Source organism: Atractosteus spatula, chromosome 20, assembly GCF_055471065.1.
Source record: "Atractosteus spatula isolate fAtrSpa1 chromosome 20, fAtrSpa1.hap1, whole genome shotgun sequence".
Classification (NCBI taxonomy): domain Eukaryota; kingdom Metazoa; phylum Chordata; class Actinopteri; order Semionotiformes; family Lepisosteidae; genus Atractosteus; species Atractosteus spatula.
The window spans coordinates 7,930,535-7,952,300 of NC_142725.1; the positions used below are offsets into that span (position 1 = coordinate 7,930,535).

Here is a 21,766-nt window from a genome sequence, read left to right on the forward strand (position 1 = left end):
TTCAGGTTTTTTCTACTAACTGTTCCAGAAGTAAGATATCCACATCAGTGTCTCCCACCCTGGTTCCCAAGTGTGTAAATCCACTCCTGGAAACACAGGTCAGTTGGGTTTCACAGTAAGTTGGGTTCCCTTAGCCTTTAACTACGTAATTGAAGTCATTTCAAGTTGAGGGGAAAATTTCCCTCAGGGGACAATAAAATCTTATCTATCTATTATTTGCTTAATTGGACCTGTTGAAGCATTCCTTTGTTCTTCATAAACTTAACAAAAGATTTAGACAGATCTATACAAATGCTGGACAGGAGACCTTGAGAATGGAAAATGGACACGCCTGCTTTATGGTATTCACAGAATATCTCCGATAAGTTTGGAGTTCTTCCACTGGATGAGTAAATCTTTGTTTTTCTTCACACATCCATCAATCCACCCATTTTCTAACCATTACTTCTGGTTCAGGGTCATGAGGGAGCCAGAGCCTATGACAGCAAACAACGGGCACAAGCCAGGGTACATCCTTCACATGATGCCAGTCCATCACAGGGCACACACTCACACCAGAGCCAATTTTCGCAGAAGCCAATTACCCTACCAGTATGTCTTTGGAACAGGGGAGGAAAACCATGTGAACATGTGGAGAACATGCAAACTCCACACAGATAGCAGCCCAGGTCTGGAACTGAACCCAGGGCTCTGACCACTGCTCCCCCTTCTTCACTGTCAATTTTGAGTTTTCAGGATTAGATGATTTGAAATTTTTGCTCAAGATGCTTTGATCACAGGAGGTCTTTGCTGCCTCGTTATTCTCTGGATCAAGTCAATTGCATTGTGAACCTGCAAAATCTGAAAAATAAAATATCCATAGTCACACTGAGAAAACCACCTGGTTGCAATAATGTGTTGTAAAATGCTGTTTTCTTGAAGAATTGTACATTGTGAAACTCATACTTGATCTGCTTACTGTATATACAGTATAGCTCATCAGGTTTGGCATTTCTCCAAAGCTCAGAGTAGGTGAAGGGAATTCCTTATAGGACAACAAGGAGACAACAGCACCAACATATTAAATCAACGTGAAATACAAGTCATTATTATGCAGGCATGAGCTATACCACAATGTGAACATAAACATTTACAGTACCTGCTCAACTTTATACATCATTGAATCATAGCCATTGAAATAGGACATGAAGACGCATAGAGTAATTTAAATACTCGCTGGTATGTATATTTGATATCTGATCATCGATATCATAGTAAGTTACTTTATAGTAAAACAAGCATTTATCACATCTCAGTCTGAGAGAAGGACTGCCTCGCTATCTTGCTTCGTGTCCTGAGCCGTCAACACATGACGTGTAAAAGCCGATATCATAACGGTAAAACGTTTTTATTTTCTAAAGAACTTTCTCGTTGCGGCTATATACTTAAGCCACATCACCCAGAAACGCCCCCAAAAATATCTGCGAAATGCAGGAAAAGCGAGTAAATAATAAAGCCGTTCATAGAAACGCGGACTAACAGGTGGTTTCGCAGACCCCGATTAGAATTGATCTTGAACTACCTAATGCTATTTCATATAAATAAGGCTGTTAGTATCGCTGATCTTGGTCTGTGAAACCAACCCCGAAGTTGGTGAAAATGAAGCGAAGGAGTTCCAGCCCACTGCCACCCGAATCGTAAACGGGAAATGGTTAAGGCCGCAAACTCCTCCCAGCTCCAGGGCAGCCATATTGAAACTGTAAAGGGGGATAGACAGGCTTTGATGTGCTATCCTACTGTTGTGAAATTAACTAGCGTACGCATACGACTCCCACATTACAGAGGGTACATCAGCGCGTTGTAAAACTGCCAAACCAGTCTTTTCACTCGGGCTTTCTAAAGAGGTATGGGCGTTTATTCCTGGTTCCCTGTATTTGCGATGTGGCTGTGTTTCTGATCAAATGGGGGAGTTGTTGTCGGTGGCCTACTGCGATTTTAAAGTCCAGGCCTGACTGTAGTTCTTAGTTTTCCGTGTCAACAGAAGACCGAAATGACCTACGTCTCTTGTACAGTTGTCTTGTTAAATCGGAAGTGTACTTCTCGTGTGACACAAAATATATTCAGTTTTCGAGGCCTTGTAATGTTTTCGTGCGTATTTCCTTAATTTAAGCAAGCGGGGTTTTACGCACTTGCCGAGGTCAGTAGACACTCGTGTTAGGAAACAGGCGTTTGAGAATATGTGTAATAAAACCATTTCTTCTGCTTCTTTTGTAAAGCATTAGTTTTTGTTTAGTTTTTTTTTCGCTAGGTTTTCGAAAAGCACCGAGTTGCCGTTTGTGCAGTTGAGAATGTAATGACTGTACACTGACGTACAGCGAGATTTCCAAAGTAAATAATCTTATTTGATGTTGACTTTGAATATTAATTAGTATGTAGGAAGAAGTAATCATATTAACGCGTTCTTTCATTAGCTCCGCCTTTCTTGGTAATTATGCAAGTTTTCACAGGTCAAATGCTAACTTTAGGCTGAGGATACTTTTCAGACTGGTCGTCAGAAATTATGGTCATTGGTGACTATTTCTCTACTACAATGGGGCAGAAAAGACTAATTGTGATGGGACGACTTATTTTACACCTGCTTGAGCTTGTTTGTTTTTGGTATAATTAAAATAAAACATCGTGTGTAAAGACATGTCATATTGTATCTATTTCATCCACTGGTACAACTAAATGTTCAAGTAAAGAAAATTACAGTTCCTGTACTTTGTGTAAGTTCCTGGAAGGGATTGTGCTATAATAAATATCCTCCACATTGTAGCCCAAGGCATGCTGTTTGAAATGTTTATCTAGATTATGCTGAAGAAAATTCAACTTGGTTTTTTCTTGGTACAGAGCTCATATTGCACATTTTGGTTGAGTTGTGGTGGTGTATTTTGCACAAGCCTTTACAAGGTCCCTTTTAGGAAGATGTCAACATTGTCAAGACATGAGTACGATGCAAGTCCACACAACAGATGATAATAATAATTGCTTACACTTATATAGTGCTTTTCTGGACACTCCACTCAAAGTGCTTTACAGGTAATGGGGATCCTCTCCACCACCACCAATGTGCAGCCCCACCTGGATGATGCGATGGCAGCCATAGTGCACCAGTACACTCGCCACACACCAGCTATCAGTGGGGAGGAGAACAGAGTGATGAAGCCAGTGTAGAGATGGGGGTTATTAGGAGGCCATGACTGGTAAAGGCCAATGGTAAAAGTTAAATCAGTCGTTATTAATTGTGAATTGTTTCTAGTAAAACTTCAGACTGAAAGAGTATTGCAGTATGTAAAAAAAGTGAATTGGTTTCACAAATTTGGTTATTCCCCCAGATTTTGAGTGCCTAATGCACCTTACACCTCATTTCCTGTGCAGGAAAGAGAGTGGATATAAGTTGAATTTTACCAAAATGTCATATTATCACTTCATAATTCCGTATCTTATCACATTGATCAGTGTTTTATGTGATATTAGCGCCTTCACTAGTTTGTTAATACCACTTTACACTATGCGGTTCTGCATTATTAATACTTTCCATTGCATTTATGGTAAGCTGTCTTCATAATATCAGCAGAATAAATTTGTAATAATAAGACACTATAGGTACTACTTACTGCTAGTATCTTGGGTAAATACTTTTCACTAGTAGAGTATTTGTAGTTTCTGCATGTTCATAAGAGTAGTTAAACCTGTTAATGCCTTTCCTTGTCTGAGCCAGTTGTGAAGCACAGTTTTGCAAATAGTCAATGTAATAGGATCCAACATGGTTGTGGAAGGTGCATTTGTTCATTATTATTATGATAGTCCCCTGCTGTAATTAGATATTAAACGTTTGGCACAGTGTTTTGTCTTTTCACACCTACAAAATTGAGATGTGACTATAATAGTTTGAATATAATATTCTGCAAGCCCCTTGTATTAAATCTCTGGTTTTGTTCGGGCGTGTGTAATATGTGCTCTGAATTTTATGTTGGAACTGTTTTTTTCTCTCTCATAAGGCAGACATATACTTTATCATACAAACAAAACCTGATTATACGCACAAATGTCTGTTACATTTATAAACTAAATGAAAACAAGAACTTGCATGTTTGCCAGTCTTACTGTACTGAAGTCAGGTGAAGGCTAATGATTAATTTCAATAAAATTTAGCAAAGCTGTTTTGATGTTCCTTACCTTGATTGCAAGGATAGGCTCCAGCTCCCCTGAATTTCAAGAATTGTTTTGATGTTTTCTGATGTCCTCTACGTGTAAAAACTTAAAAAAAATTTTTTACATATGCATTGTGGAAATTTTGAATCACGATGAAGTGCATTACTGCAAAAAGGAACATGTGTATAACAGGAACTATTACTGTTCTTAATTGTAAATCTACTTGATAAATTATATCTGGTATGCTGCAAAAGCATACAAGGTAAAAAAGTCAGAACCCATTGTGTACCAGGCTTCCCCATTGCTCTACTTTGTATTGCAGGATGTAGCAGACAGAATTTCAGCCTTAAGAACCTTTATGGTGTTTTAGTCCCCAGTGTCCTATTTGAATGTAAAATAGTACAGAATGAGTCAGTGTGGTCTGTTTTGATTCTCTTATGTTCTGTGGGTCAGATTTAAAGATCTATCTTGCTGTTCCTATTCTGACTTGTAATGAATTCAATCTGTTTGATCTATAGATCATATTCAGGTTTTAAGTATTTGATTTAGTAAAATATGAGAATGATTCAGGGTGGCACGGTAGCGCGGTGGCTAGTATTACTGCCTCATAGCACTGGTATCCTGAGTTCAGTTCCTAGTGTGCTTTGTACAGTACGTTGTCCCTGTGTATGTGTGGGGTTTTCTCTGGGTGCTTCAGTTGAGGCTGTCAGAAAATGGGTGGATGAGCATGATTCACAATAGGCTAGAAGGCAGAAGTGTCAGACCCAGCTGCCGGATTGTGCATGACCATCTGGTTTTCTTCCAGTGAAGGCTGTGTATGAGACCAAGTGTATGACAGTAGCTGAAAAGCACATCTTCTCTCTTCTCTTGAAATGGGCTGCATTCACGTGCAGTGAAGTTTACATCCTTCCACAATGAAGAGATGATGGTTGCGACTCATAATTGTAAAGCTATTGAAATGTTTCAGAATGGAGCTTATAGGACCTCATTGGATTATGTTAACGTCCAAGAAAATGGCATTGTTTGTTGTATTTGTTTTCAATTAACTGCTTCAAATTTTGGCAGCCCAAATAGGTTTTGCAAGTGGTATTGGAAGGTCTTTCAATGTGGTTCTTTTGAAATGATTCAGGATATAGCCACCATGAAACCATTTCAGTTCATTAGGAAAATGTAATTCCATGTGCTTTCAGCGTGGCGTAGAAGGTACTGTTGCCCTCCATGATCTCAATAACCATCAGACTCATGAGGCACTTTAAAGTCGGAGTGTTCGGTGTACATTGTGATTTATTTGCAGTGTATGGGTTTGTACTATTTATTAATCTGTCTTAAGGTCTTAGGTGGTAAATCAGTGCACAGGTGTGCAAAATTAGGCACTTAAATTAAACGTAGTTGTATGTAGATGTTGGTGTCTTTAGGTATTAAACCTTTTAATGTTTCTGTGAAATCTGAAAAGATGTGATGATTGTATTCTGTGAATTCAGTTATTGGTTTGTGCTCAAGTGAAATATGCCCTGAATACATAGTCTTGAAATGGCTGGGCTTGTGCCTGCCTCCTTTAGGAGGCTCTTGGCATCAGAAGATCACCAAACTGAAAGCAGAATGTGAGAAACTGGGGTTCTGTCCCTTTAATCAGTCTGAATGGAAATTTAACCTCATACTAATATGACCCCATTTTATCCATCTACGCCTTTAGGGAGTGAGTTTATCCTATAGTTTTGCTTTAGGAAGGACAATATTTTGCCCTAGGTGTGAGCGTGAGCGTGTGCGTGTCTGTGGAAGAACTGGTGTCCTGTCCAGGGTGTAGCCTGCCTTGCGCCCGTTGTTTGCCAGGATAGGCTCCAGCTCCCCTGTGACTCTAAACTGAAGGAAACGGTTAGAAAAGGTTCAAGTTTGTCATTATATTCATACACAGGTATGTGGTATAATGAAATGCTCAGATGGTAAGTAGTACAAAAAACAATTATAGAATTGTAGAAAAGAAAGACAAAGACAACAGATAATGTGCAAAGCAACAAAAGGTAACAGGTAATGTGCAAAACAACAACAGTTGTGCAAAATCATACGTCAACAGAATGAAATAAAGGATACAAACTTATGGGGAGTGAACTTCTTGACATGTGAGGTAGAGCTAGATTTCAATGCATGTTTGAGTTTTGATAAAGAGAGAAGGTACCGTAAGGGTTCAGATCGTAGGCGAGAGAGCCTGGGAGTTTAATAGTTAAAAAGGAGTCAAGCTGACAAGCAAATGGCTGGATGAATGAGGAATTTCAATGCCTTGTCCCTTGGGGAAAAATGATATAAATCTAAATGATTCACTGCATTATCTTCACAGAGTGGCTGGACTCTCTTGTAAACGTTAATCTAAAGCTAGCCCATTGTGGTCATCTTTTTACATGTTGTAGTAGTGTCGGGTTTTGGAAAATGTCTGCAAAGGGGCTTCCTGTTCTTTAGCCACTATTCTAAACGAGCACAGTCATTCCCTGACTACTTTTGTAAAACGATGACCCGGATCTTGACCTTTGACAGTGGCAGAAATAGATTAAATTTTCTAATAAAAATGTTTCTCCTGTGTTGGGACCCTCCACATTCTGTCCCCTGGTCTATTGTTCACGTGGAGCTCTGGACCACTTGGGTCCAGGGTGCTGGTGGGGGTGTCTTGGAGCAGCTGATGTAGCCCGATCCTCACTACCTCAAACCCATGATCTTCTTCAGGCATCCTTTGAGTAAGAACATGAAGGGGTAAAATTAATAGCACTGGGGGAATGTTGTTCTCATTGTAGTTCCTTTTTGAAAGTGAAAAATAAAAAACACAATTCAAGCAGTAAGGTCCATACCAGAGCATAGTGCTTCATCGGGCAAGAGCCCACCCCATTTGCTGTAGCAGCAAGCAGACTGAGGGCAGGTTCATCCCTTCCAGGATGGGGTCCTGGGTTATCGCAGGGTTATACCCCAGCAGTGCTGGACCCCACTTATACAACTGGGTAGACTGGAGTACCTCAATCAAAGCGGTCTCTGCGGCAGACACTCGAACCCACAACCCACTAGTTATCACTGGTATTAAGGAGCTCCCGTTAAAAAAAATTTTTAATGATCACCGAATGAGGTGTTACACATTAACAGTTTGATTTTGAGAATGAAGAGCAAATCAATCTTATTGTTTCATCTGCAGTGACTGCAGAGGCCTTCCTGTAGATGAATGTTTAATTTTTTTAAAAGGAACATTGCGTGATTCGGTACACATACTGTCCAAGTATGTTTAAAAATGTACAAAACATTTTGTATGTGTATAATTTCATTATTTAGGACATGTAGAAGTTGCTATACAAAGCCTGTTTTCCTCTGTAATGTAGATTTTGATTGTCTCCTTTTCCTGAAGGGTTTTGACCAAGTCAAAGAAGAATCAGGTGTTCCTTGGGAACCTTTTTGGAGTTTGAAATGTTATCTGCATTATTTTGCTCTGTTATTAACCACAAGCAGTGTTTTTGTTTGAGTATCGGGATAATGGCAATCATACAGTTGGAATTAATGGCGTAATCTCTTGTTACAATTGCAGATGAGTAGCAACAGTAATAGGGGCACCAACAGGGCACCAACTACAGCGACACAGCGATTAAAACAAGACTATCTTCGAATTAAGAAAGATCCTGTGCCTTACATTTGTGCAGAACCTCTTCCATCTAACATTCTTGAATGGTGAGTTCCGAGTGGTCAGTACTTCCGAGTCAGTCAATTTTATATACAACTCATCTTCCTATTGTGTTATTACAAAAAGATTGCGGTAATGAGATTAAATTGACATCATCAAGATTGTGTGACCTGAGATCCTGAGAAAAGCTCTAAGGATCATAGGGGTGATGACCATGAAGGTGCTGCAAAAGTAGACCAACTACTATTAAATGCCCGAATAAAGACCCCAGAAAGGAATAAAAAAGTCTGTAGTACTTAAAACTGGAAAGAAGTTTCTAACTTGAGTTCAACCACCAATAATGAATTTGATTTGACTTGAATAGGAGCTGTGAAGTTAATTCAAGTGAAATTAAAACCAAAATAATTTCTTTGAATGGGTAATTGGCAGGTAATGTGTAATACTGCAGACTAATTGTGCAGCTCCTTGGCTTACAAGTGTATTGTTGCTCAGTCTGTTTTTACTGTACATATTGTAGCGAAGCAAGCAGCACAATTTGAAGTTGGAAGTGAAATGGAGAGGTCTTGTTTAAATGAAGGGCAACTGTAGAACTAATAAAGAAGAATTGAGAAGATGCATATTTGTGAAAGTTTTCTTTGGTGTTTAAAAAATCAACAATACGTTGTGAAGGTTTTTCCATCAAAATGGGAAAGATTCAAATAACAGATTAAAACATTGCACAGATCCACCTTACCGCTATTTGTAACTTTCATTATCTTGCTGAAGAAACATTTTTCTTTTTGTTGTATTTCAGGCATTATGTTGTACGAGGACCTGAGAAAACCCCTTATGAAGGTGAGTTAATTTATGCAACTAACATGCCTTTTTAAAACTTGTTTCTTCTGCGTGTCAAGACTTCATTAAAATCTTTGAGCACAGTTACTTCTTTTTAGCCTGATCCTCCCAGGTCTGGGAAGTTAAGGATGGCTGGATGTGGTCGCTACAGAAATGGTCAACCTCTGAGGCAAACTAGTTGCCTGCTTTAAGTGGTGTCTGTGGACCAACAACATCTTCAGTCCAGTCACCCAGTAGGGTGGCTGGGGACACTTGTTGTTGGAGATGCTGTTCTTCAGATAGGACATTGAAACAGAGGACCTGAAACTGGGTCATTAAACATCCTATGACATTGTTTGTAAGAGTATGGGTCTTAAGCTTGGTGTCCTCGATCAATTCTACTTTGCTCTTGTGTCATCTAGCATCTGTAAATTTGTACCTTAGTTCAGTAACTTTCCACACCTGATCAGCTGTGTAGGGTGGCTGCTGGACACAGCGGCCACGTAGTTTCACCCAGATAGGTACAGAACTTTAGGAGTGAATAAAGGGGTTCCCCTTCGATATGTAAAGCACATTGGGATCCTCTGAAGTCCAAAATGCTGTATCAATTCAAATACCTAACTTATTACTTAGGAACCAAGTATTTGTTCCCATACCCCCACCCAACACTTTGTCTGGCTCTGTGCAACATCCCTTGAACTAGAGTGAAACATGCGGTCATGCAGTGTGCGTCTTGACTTTGCAATCCCACACATAGCTGCAGAGTTTAGGGTGTTGGGAGACGCCGTGCAGGTCTCGCCTGCAGCAGTACAATCTTTCTGGCCAGCCAGAAGCCTTCACTGTTTGAACCACTCTCCTTTTCTTGTAATAATTCACAATTGTAAAGGAGAAGACATCAGGGATACAGTGTTCAGAAGGCTATAGGTTTTGTTATGACTTGATTGCATTGAACAAGAAACCAGAAGGGGGGTGGCACAGTGGTTAGCACTGCTGCCTCATAGCACTGGAGCTCTGGGTACAATTCTGCATCTGGGATATTATCTGTGTGGTGATTGTATGTTCTTCCCATGTTCTATGGGTTTCCTTCGGCTGCTACAGTTTCCTCCCACAGTCCAAACACATACTGGTAGTTCAATTGGCTTCTGGGACAATGTGTGCGTGTTTGTGTCTGCCCTGAGACGGACTGGTGTCCCATCCAGGGTGTACCCTGCCTTGCATGTGTTGCTTGCTGGGATAGGCTCCAGCTACCCCATGACCCTTTACTGGGTAAAGCTGTTAGAAAATGGATGCATGGAAGAGTAGTTTTGTTTTGTTTTGTTTTTACAGAGTTACTTGCTTTGATAATGCCGTTTATTAAGCTGCAGACGTAGGAAGAGCTTTGCCTCTGAACAAAAGTTTCTTTTCTGCTTCTCAGTGTGGAATTACTCCTTTTCAGCCAAAGTAGCCTGACTCGGCTCCTCACTCAAACTGTATCAGAATAGTTTCACATCTCAAGTCCATTGCTAGCTTAGATTTTAGCACATGTGAGTAGTTAAGTTTTGGTCTGTGTATGTTCTGTGTGATATGCTTTTGTACTGAAGAGAATTGCAAGTCAGTTTTGTGGAGTAGATTTGGCTTAAACAATCTAAAACAGTACTTCTAAATGCAGATAAAAAGCATAAGGTAAATACAGATAAGTAGAAAAAATAAAGAAAGATAATAAGCTTAACATTATAGTATTTGTTTACAAGATCATGGGCTTTTCTTTGAAGATCTGCACTGGATTGTACCCAGTGAGTATGCTGGTGTGCCCAGTTAAAATACATACATATAGCAAGAATGCCAGCAGCTTTCATTTACATTCAATTTACGAATGTACATTTTGAAAGGATACCACGTATAGTTTAATGTATGTTGAATGGATTACTGAGTAATATTGATTCAGATGACAGGTATCACAGCTGTTGTGACTGTTTATAAAGGAGGGATGTTTTAGGAAATTTAAGCAATCACAGGACCTTAGGCAATGTTAATCAAGTCAGTGAACTTCTTGAAATTTCAAAGAGTTCTGCAACAAGGCAGGTGCTGAGTGTTGTCGTATCTGTGCGTATTACATTTACTATGCCAAAGGTCAACTTATCTTGTTGGCAAACAAAGATGACAGGAAATCGTTACATCACTGTAAACACTTTTATAGGGATCTGGCAATAATATCTGGCAGTATTCACTCTCCCTGTGGCTTTTTCTGTGTTTCTGTCTAAAATTGCAGAGCTGAAAACAGGGCTTTGTGTGTCTCCTGTTTTGAATAGAATTGGAGCACTGAGGTTTCTTTTTTTAAGTTTTAGGGTCTTGTATAAGATTCCTCCCATTTTATGACTAAGAGAATGATTCATTTTAAATACACAGATAATTCTTTCCTTAAGTTGTACAGACGTGCATGTGAAATAAGTCTAAAGATTAATGCTGTATTTTGTACAGAGAATGTGACTCAAGTGTTAAAAGTCTCAGATCTAACATGCAGTGGTGCCTGAAGGCCAAATGAAAATGTTTGCATAAGACGAGCATTTGAGGAAGTAATTCTCATACCCCCCCATCCTGTGCCCAGACGTTTTCAGCTGTGTGCTTTTGATGGCTTTTTTGTAAATTGGCAACGCCTGCGCTGAAAGACTAATCCGTCCAGTTACTCTACCACATGAGCTGTTTGTCCCTGTGCTCAAAGTTGAATTTAAAAACAAATCCCAGGCACTTATGCACTTGAATTATTGTCCCATTGAAAAGTTCATATTTTGCTCTGTTTAAACCTGTTGAAAGAACTCCGTAAGATATTATGAACTTGCAGACTTGGTCAGCAGGTCTTCTCGAGAGATATGGTCTGTGCCAAACGTTTCTGGAGGCGTCAGGTGGACAGAGAGCCTCCATGATGGTGGGATTAAAGCGCTGTTACTGAGAGGCAAAGCTAAAGACGACTGTGCTTGACATTGTTCCACGTTCTGGTTATTATCTGGAAAATGTCCTATGTGAAAAGTTCAGAAAAAAATGAAAAAGAATGCCGAAGATAAGCTATGTCTCTGAGTTTTTAAAGCCTTTGCATTTTCAGTGTGTCTGTAATAAGGGTGGAAATAGTATGGGTGATTTTGTAATTAGGTCTCAATGGCCTCCTCTCTATTGTAACCATTATGTTCTTGACTGTGTGTTTTGTGTTGTGGATGTGCAGTAAGGGGCAGAGGTGATCTAAGCTGCCAGTGTTTTGTTACTTTTTGTTACTTGGTGAACCACATTAATCAGAGTTAATTGGTATTGTACACCATTGATTGTTTTGTAAACTTAGGGTGAAAGGATTAATTTATTAGTGAGTGACTTGTTCATAAGTCCATTATTGCATCAAAATGGTTATAAACAAGAGAAGATCATTTGGCATGTTTTGCTCATTTAGTATTTAGTAGCTAATTGTTCCAAGGATCTGATCTTATCTTAATTATTTATCCATTAATTGAAAGGGTACTGGCCTCAACAAAATGGCTGGGTAGCTTGTTCCACACTCTTTGGATAAAGATGTTCTTGGTTTTATAAGCACTTCCAGTTAGTTCCCACTTGTCCTCGAGCTTGTGTTTCACTCTTCATTATGTAATAATTCACCAGGTGAGCTTTCAGTGCCTTCCAGGATTTTGAATTCTTGTATTCAGTCATGTTGTAGTTTTCCCTGAGACTAAATAGGTTCAGTTTCTCCAGCCTGTCAGTGTAGGACAGTCCCTTAAGCCCTGGAATGTGTCTGGTAGCTTTTCTCTGAACTGATTCCTGTGCAGCAATATGTACACAATGTTCTTAATGACTTTAAGTGATATTATGACATTACAGTGGAATTTAAAGACAGCTTTTAGACTATTGCCTTAAAGCAGGTGGGTTGCAAACAGTCCGGTATAGTTTCATTCATGTATGTACAGTATGTATGAGGTTTAAAGTGCATTTTATGTTTTATCAGTAGATATTTCCTTTCTGGGGTGATCTTTTGCAAAGAAGTTATTTTACGCCAGAAAAATTAATATCCTATAGGTAATAGAGTCAATACAATTTCAGGGGGAAATTTAGACTGCCATTCCCTCAGGTGAGTCACTCCAAGTGTTCATTGCATATTTTGTCCCTGTATTGCAGCTAGATCCACCTTTTGTTCATTTGGCTATAACATTGCAAAATGGATATTGGTTTTGTAAAAAGGGTTCAAAGATGATCAGCCATTAATTCCTGCTATTTAGGTGTCGTAAATAGAAAATGCAACTCTTTAGTCATGAAATGTAAGTCAAAATTCAGTGTCCTCAAAGGTGTTAACAGCTTATAGGTGTATTTAGGCTGAAATAGTGAAACCGAGACCAGACGATACAAGATGAAGTTGAGCATGGCTGAGTTTTAGGATAGAAAACATCTGGAACTTATATTACAGGGACCTGCAACACACAGACCAGCCATTTGAAACTGGCTCCCCGAGATCCTCAAAGTCAGGACTGGGTGAGGTTCTTGGATCCACAGGCTAACAGCCGCCAAGTCCTCAAGATGGCCAGTCTCGCTGCTGTGTTATAAATTTCTTTATATCTTCAGGTGTTTTGCACGCCTGCCTTGAATGACAAGATGAAAATGATGCCATCTGGGGTTACTGGTATGACTGGTAATGCTCAAGAAAGATGCTTTGCAAGCTCCAAAGTGAATTTATTCGTAAAAGTTTTGTGTTTTGTGCATTATTGTATTAAAAAAGGCAGAATTAAATAGTAGAGGGAATTAGTGAGGCTTGTTTTTATATTGTCTTATGTAAGTAGAGTTGAACCTCCTGTTTATACTGTATGTGCTGATATTTTTATTCATTGTCTTTCTTAGGTGGCTATTATCACGGTAAACTGATCTTCCCTCGCGAATTTCCTTTCAAACCTCCTAGCATCTATATGATAACCCCTAACGGCAGATTTAAATGCAACACAAGGTAAGAACAGTATTTTCTGCTCCAAAGAGAATGAACCGTGATATTATTTCAAGCCCTCTTCAATATGCAGGAAAAGAATTTTGTGTGATAACGATTTGTATGAATACATTTTGAAAAGAGGCTCAAATCCAGTTCTCGGTTACCATGACCCTTAGCAGGAATAACTGGCTTTCTCACAAATTGTTCCACTTGGTAGAAACTAAGCAATTAGAAACTACTGTCGCTGTTTTTATAAAGGAAAAACATGCGGGCCATTCTGATATATTCCAGGCTAAAAGACAGCTTATTGGTTTGCCTTGTACATTGCGGTTTTTAACTTGCGTCAAACAGTCGCACAAGCCTGGCTTTCCCAGCCCCTGCCAGGATTTTAATCCCTGTCGCTCCTGAGCTGAGCACAACGTCGTGTCCTAGACAGTAGATAGCTCTGCCAGGCCACAAGACTGGGCCTATCCCAGCAAGCAACTGTGCAAGGCAGGACATATCCTGGACCTGATGCCAATCCATCAGAGAGCACGCACGCAGACACAAACACACTCATATCAGGGCCAGTTAACCTACCTGCATGTCTTTGGACTGGGGAAGGAAACCAGAGCACCCACACAGATGTGGGGAGAACATACAAACTCCACACAGACAGAACCCCGGGTCTGAAATTAAACCCAGGGCATCCGCAGAACGTGTTGGGTTTAATCTCTCCTCTAGTGTTATACAGTGAGCAACACGTTAAAGTCTTTGTACTTTCATGGGTTTTCCTTTACAGGTTGTGTCTGTCAATTACCGACTTCCACCCTGATACGTGGAACCCAGCTTGGTCAGTTTCGACCATCTTGACTGGTCTCTTGAGCTTCATGGTAGAAAAAGGCCCCACGCTGGGTAGTATTGAAACCTCAGACTTCACTGTGAGTGTCTTCATGTTCTCTCTAAAAAATACCGTGTTCTTTATTCTCTGATTGCATGCACACCAGTGAGCTTGTTGGATATCTGTAGTCTGTTACTTAGCACATGAATGACGGTTGGTTTTACTTTTATTTGAATTTTTAAAAGGAAGTATCATTTTGTGAAACTTTTCATTACACATAAAGGCCATTCAAGCTGTGAAAAGAATTTTGCATCAAGCTTTCAAAGAGTTTGCACTGATCCTGAGTACTGTATGTTAATAAGTGCAAGTATGCAAATAGTATAGCACTGTTTTTGGTTGAAGTTTGGAAAACATATTGCAAAATTAAGTCGGTAATATATTTTCTTTTCAAGAAAAGACAACTTGCTGCTCAGAGCTTGACGTTCAACCTAAAGGATAAAGTTTTCTGTGAGCTGTTTCCAGACGTTGTAGATGTAAGTACAAACTTTGCGACTCTTTAGAAATCTCCTTTGGTAGGTAGAAAGTTGTTTGCACCCTGTGTTTTTTCTCGGTTCCATCTGAGGTGAACATGACAATGTTCAGAGTGAATTTGATTAAACTCTTAACAGGTTTTGTTGCTTATCAGATTCTTCTTATACTGTTAAAGTCCCGTGTCTTTAAGACCTAGATCATTTGTAGAAGTGCTTCCTGTTCTCAGCATACATTCATAGTTTCTTCTTTTTTCTTTGCCCGTTTTCTTTCTGCTGAAGTAGTCTTCTGGGGAGACTTTCTAAATACTTGTCCAAATGTAAATACAGTAGTCTCGATTATCCGACATTACGTTTTATCCGACACAGCAATCAACATGCTATATACACACATGCTATGTACTGTGTGCTTGCGCATGCATAATATTTTGCCCAATCCCATGCTGCTTTGTCTCTCGGTGTGTCAAATACTGCCACTGACGAAGCTTCGCTTGATCGTTTGCGCTCGTATGTATAATTTTATTATTTGAGAAACATGACAAGTGCGAAGAGAAAGAAAGGAGCTCTTTCAATGGAACAAAAGCTTGAAGCGTTAAAAAGACTAGACAAAGGCGAGTCCATGCAAAAACCTGCATCTGAACGCGGTGTGGGACGAGATACAGTTGGTGACTGGAAGAGGAAAAGAAATGAGATAGAAAAGTGGTGCTCTGATCGGGCCTCAGTTGAATGACTGAGGGACAGAAAAACGCTGAATAAGTGTGAAGATGAAAAGGTCAGTGAAGCTTTGATCATGTGGTTCACGCAGCAAAGGGATAAGGGCATGCCTATCACAGGTACGACACTTCAAGAGAAAGCTCTATTTACAGTAGATTAATAAACCAGATTTCATACTTATACTGCACTTCCATTAATTTATGATTTGTCTACACAGTTTCTGCATTATCCAACATTTTCAATTATCCAACACACTATCGGTCCCGTTTAGTCGGATAATCAGGGCTGTACTCTATCTGCACTGTGGCCCTTACAAAAGCTATAAAGAGAATTGGGAATTATCCTTGTTCCTTCTTGAGCTGATTCCAGAGGCACAGTACAACATCCATTACAATTGGTGCCTACAGACGGTGAATGTTTTTAGCTTGAAGAGTCAACAGCATCCGAGTCTCGTGGAGTAAAGGCTGAAAATGAAGATGTACGTGGAAACAGACTCCAGGCACACCACAGCCCAGTACAGCTGGAAGTGTTACTGGGCAGCTCTCCTCTCCACTCTGAAAGCTGCACTACTTTAGCACCACAGTAGTTCTGTCTCCTTAGAGAGTCCAGGTGTAAGTTGTATCCAGATGGCTAACCCGAAATTAAGGTTAAAGGTTGCATACCATTTGATGTTGTTTTAATGTCTCATATGGCTTTCATTTATCAATGTGCTACAGGGTTTACATCTGTCTGGTGAACCACAATGTGTGTTGTTTTCTGTGGTTACAGCATCAGTGTTTTGTTATTCTGGGCGTCCCACAGGGGTAATAAAGTCACTGCTACTGCAGTTCATTCTCCTAAATCAGAAACGAGGGCTCTGTTTGCTAGGGCAGGCCCAGAGATAAATCAAAGCAGCTTAGTATTACAAAATAATGTAGTTAGGAATGCCAAGAAACACTCTTTTCTTTGTTGAATCTGTTTAAAACATTTGGTTAATTCCTTTAATCTTCAGATTTGAGTTTCTTTTATGTATCATTGTCTTTACTCATATCAAAAATTTGACTTGAACAGACTGAAATTATCGCCAAGTGATGTGACTTGACAGTTCTAAGATTGTAGATTTGATTGTAGACGGTTGTAGATTTTATTCCTGGCAGTTCTACTGCCGTTTGTCAGTGCACTTATTGCAGTAATAAAATGTGAGCTGCAGTTTTAACTCATGGTCAGTAAAATTTGTAAAAAATTACATTGCTTCTTTGATAAAGTAATAAGGGGAATGATGTTTATCATTGTTTTTCTGTGCGATATGATAATCTTCTGCAAGACTGCAACAGGGTGAGGGAATTTGTCTGACCGCCCTACAGTGGACACACACACATATTGTATTTATCTCCTCCAAGGTTTGTTGCAGAGAGTCAGATCAGTTAACAGGTGCCTATTATAAAATTCAAAATAAAAAACTAGAGTCCTCCACAGCTGTAAAAATGGAAAGTGTCCTCAAGCATTTGCAGGTCCGTGGTCATGTCATGTTCCTGTTCCTTTGTCTCGCTGTAGGAAATCAAGCAGAAGCAGAAGGTGCAGGAGGAGTTGAGCAACAGACCCCAGGTGCTGCCTTTGCCCGACGTGGTGCCCGACGGGGAGGCTCACAACGCCCACAACGGCCTCCCGCTCCTGAACGGCCACGTGGCGCTGGCTGGCGCCAACCCGCCCGGCCTCCAGCAGGCCAATCGCAACCATGGACTTCTGGGAGGAGCCTTGGCAAACTTGTTCGTTATAGTCGGATTTGCAGCCTTTGCCTACACAGTGAAGTACGTACTGAGAAGCATAGCGCAAGAATGAGGAGAAAAAACAGTGGGCGTTCAAGACCCAGTCCAGAGGGTCTGGTTGCAAAAAAGCAAAGGAGGAGAAGGAAGAGCCCAGGACTGGAGGGGATGTGCGTTTGAAACGAGGGAGGGGGGTACTTTTGTGACTTTAAGTGCTGCAGTGATGTGAAACAGCAGCAGATTGGCTCATGGGTTTTAGCAAGGCCTCTAATAATGTGCTAATGGAAGCAATCCAGCAGACGTTTCCTATAGAAAACTGCAGGTGAAACGGTCAAGTGTTTTGTAATGCCATAGCTCAAATGCATTCGAGCACTAAACTATTAAATAAGTGAGCGAAGCATGTTGGGTTTTGCGATTTGCTATTTTTGAAGAGAACTGCAGATTTGCTTTTAGTCGCACAGGAAGGTGGTTTTTCTTTTACTGGTGTGTACCTGACTTTGGTGCATTACAGGGTGACCCAGAGACAGTACAGTTTTATGTGACAGGAAAGATAATTGGACCAATTGAATATGAATCTTTTGAGGAAAGGTTTTTTCCAGGGTTTTCCTTTTTTCTTTTTCCCCACACTTAAGTATTCCCCCTTTCTGTTCAGAAATCATATACCTTGCATCTGAAAAGGCCCAGGGTTTAAGTTCTGCGTCTGTTCACAAGGGCGAATCAGCTCTTTAATAAGTCATGACCAGGTAGAAGACAAAGGAATTCATTCCTGTGCTCTTTCCCCTGTACAGCACTATATATAGAACGTACCATACAGGTTTTCTTTCGTGTTTAATGTGACAAACTACCAGTGGTAGTGGTTGCAACGTTGAATTGTTATTTCAGCCATTTTTGGGCCACCCTAAATGTTAAAAAAGACCGTTTGTACTGTAATGTAGTGTGAGCTGTGAGTGTTGTTTGCTCCCTTAAAACAGTTTGCTGTTTTTCATGTGTATTGTATCTGGTAGGATATGTACTAGAGTAACTTCTGTACAAGATAAAAGCTTCAGAAAAACAGTTATATAATATTTTGAAAGACCTATGTACAAGCACATCTTAAAGGCTCTTCCAGGTTGTGAAAACGCAGTGACACTGCTGCTCCTATTCATCGTGAGAAAGCATGGACAGATGATGCCACTTAAATTGCATATCATAATAAATTACATAACGTAACGAAAAGGATAATTTGAAAAACCCCTTGCAGGACAGATGGAACAATACTAGATACATTTGAGTGATTCTTCAATGCTTTTTTTTTTCCCATTTTGTTTAAAACATCACATCTCTTCATATTTAGGTACACATTTTTTAAGTTTCATTTTTTTAAATGAAAGGTTCTGTGCAATATTCCACAGCAGTTTCAAATAAACATGGAAAGAAATGTGTGTTTTTTTTTTAAAGTTTGTTGTGGACTGAGAAATTGTCATCCGTAAAAATGTTCTCCCCCCCCTTAGAGTCGTATAACCCTGGAATCGGTACATTTGAATCCTGGCTGTGCCACAATAGCAGAAAACTACAGTCAGTGTACAGTACGTTACTGGCACGGTGTCTGTCTGTACACTCAGTTCTATTGTTTAAGGTTTGTTGGCACGAAAGCAAATGGAACTAATTCGGTCCTTTTCTCTGATTACATTCTTGCTCATATATAATAGACTTTAAATGATCAACGACTGATGCACAGTATCAACACTCCTTATCAGAGTACTCTTAGTTGAGCATAGATCCTGATTGTCTAGTTCCAGAAGCCTCTAATCTGAAACATTGTTTAATTTCTTATGTAACGGTCAGGAAAGTTAACAAATGCAGCCTTTCGTATTTGTACAGGTTTAATTACATTTGGACCTGTTCTGCTGTTTTAAGAGCCTCAAATCAATTTTTAAAAAGGCCAGGTCGAGCAAATATTTCAATTACGGCATCTGCCTAATGAAAGAGTGTAGGAAGAACATAACCAAGTTAGGATCCTCTGCGTACCGGTCAGTAGGGCCCAGTGGCATCACTGTGTTTGTGGGAGTGGGGTTCCTCTCCTTTCCAGCTGAACGACAGCCGCTTCTTAAATCCTCGGCATCACAGATCCTCGAGAGGGAACAATTTTAAAGGCCCAGATGGTGACCTGGACCAAAACTGGGCAGTACTCAGGGGAGCACAAGGTTTTGGGCACATGGATGATACCTTGGTTTCTTTTCCAGACGCGGGGTACAAAAATCAGCTGACCTGCCAGCACTGGTTTCTGGAGGTTGCAGTATTCCCAGGTTCAGGCATGTGAGACACTGAAATTGCCACCGAGTCTTTAAACCAGGGTAACCAAAAGGCAAATACAGGGGAAGTTGGTGATTATGAGTGTTAAAAGTCCTGCACTGTGGTATTTAGTGATCTTGAACCATTTTGAGTGATGGCAGTAAATTTTGCAATGGGTTTTAAAATGTGACACAGTATGTCATCCACTTGGCAGGTAAGACCTTTATAAATTAATGAATAAGTGAATGGGTTCCATCACGTTTAGCATCATGGAGCTTTGAATAGTTACAATATTGGGGATATAGGAAAGCAGATTATCCCACATAATGTTTGCAGGATCTGTGCATTGAGAATTTTACACAATGCATTTGCCTAAAAAGAGCAATATTTGTGTCAAATACAGTCAAAAGTATTTTACAAGTTAGATGCATTTTGCCTCACTAAAGCTTCAGCCCCATACCTTTGATATAATCTGACTCTGTGCGCTGCAGTTAGGGGTTGCAAGAACACCTTTCTGCTTTAGTAGCTAGACTGAACGCAATCTCTAAATGAGTGTAAGACCATAGTCTGCGCAAGTGAGGGTACTCCGGGCACTGGAAGAAAAATTGGTTATTTTAACATTTCTTTCCCTGCTTTAAAAGCCATTTGAAATTGCATGGTCTATTTTTTTCCCCTTTTAAAAACCTTGGTATAAAAATCATTTTAATTTCTGGATTGCTCTGCTGAAATACTCTGACTGATTGTTAGTTCGGTGAAGTATGTTTTAAACTTCCATGCGTTTAACATGTGGATGACTGGATTACATAGGGCTCATAATGTGATCACAACATTGACCCAGCTAGCAAACCCAAATTCCAGACTTGTCACTTAAATAATTTCCCAGTGTCATCTTGCAACTATCCAATGGAAAGCTGTTACCAGCAGAGGTGTGACATTGACATTCAGCTAGAGGGTCAAAGTTCTGATTTCTTCCTGGCCCAAGGTAAGATGTGTGTACTTCGAAAACAACTGCGCAATGGACACTTAATATGCAATTGTTTGTGTATTGTTGTTTAATTGTTCAGACTGTTTTAAAGAGCCTTTTTGCTGTACCCATGAGCCAAGCTGTGAAGCAAAATTCCTCTCAAGTAGGAAAATGGTGACCAATTGTATCTCCAATTAATATGGATTAGCCTGACTAACCAGTATATCTCTGTACTTCATAGGTTTTAAAAAGGCAACATTTGGAGAATAACATTAATTGTATTTATAATTTTTCTTTTTCCTTTTTTGTTTAATTTTGAGATTTGCTCTCAATTTTATTTATAATTGCTCCTAATTTGCCATGTCTTGTATATGCCGAAAATATGCTGTTGTACTGTAAAGTCTTTTCTTTAAAAAAAAAACCCAACAACTTATTTTTTGTATTATTCACGCAACACCAACTACACAAAAGCCATTGACAAGGTCAAGACAGGATTCTGGCTAAAGTAAAGGTTTTTGAAGGTGCTTTCACACCACAAGCAAACGTTTTACTGACTAGTAGGGTCCTCCTGGTCCATTCGGATCACAGATTCTGCTGTTTTCCATTCCAACGGAGCTCTGAATCACCAGTGTGGATTGGTGAGCTAATTATGTTTTTTAATTGATCTGCTTACTTTTTTTCTACCCTCAGCCCCAAGGTTCAAAAGTACCCTGCTTCAGCATATGGTTTCCAGCATCCAGAACTTAAAGCCCTGTCTCTACAGCTGACTTTTTCTTCATTTTTCATCTGCAATTAGTCGGTGATCAGTTTATGGTGAACAGACAGGTAGGAATGAGAGTGTATCAGATTAGACATTTCGCCAATCTCGCCGTGAGTCTCTTCTTCCCCTCTGCAGGGTTCAGTTAGTTACACTTCAAGCAGCACATCTGAATCAGTGGAGTTCTGAAACTTGGTGTCGCAAGTCCCATTCGTCATCTGAAGAGCTGAAATGAAACTGAAACCTCAGCTGGAGCAAAAGGCAAAAGAAAGCCTTCCCTCTGAGCCAGGGATGGGCACCACTGCTGTAGATGACTTCAGGAAAGCGATTTCGAAAAGCTTGTCTCTTGTAAAGCAGGTATTCAGTGAATTGCACACTGATATGGTTATGAAATGACTAAGTATTACAGTCG

At 39.9% G+C, this 21,766-nt stretch overlaps 1 protein-coding gene across 1 annotated transcript; it reads left to right on the top strand.

The window, feature by feature from the left end:
- The first annotated feature begins 1,712 nt into the window (after positions 1-1,712).
- On the top strand, positions 1,713-21,028 carry ube2j2 (ubiquitin-conjugating enzyme E2, J2 (UBC6 homolog, yeast)). The gene is made up of 7 exons (XM_088938038.1): positions 1,713-1,883; positions 7,730-7,869; positions 8,616-8,656; positions 13,478-13,580; positions 14,341-14,479; positions 14,832-14,912; positions 17,154-21,028. The coding sequence occupies exons 2-7, from the start codon at positions 7,730-7,732 to the stop codon at positions 17,436-17,438; spliced, it is 789 nt and encodes a 262-aa protein (XP_088794164.1). The 5' UTR covers positions 1,713-1,883; the 3' UTR covers positions 17,439-21,028.
- Positions 21,029-21,766: the final 738 nt, after the last annotated feature.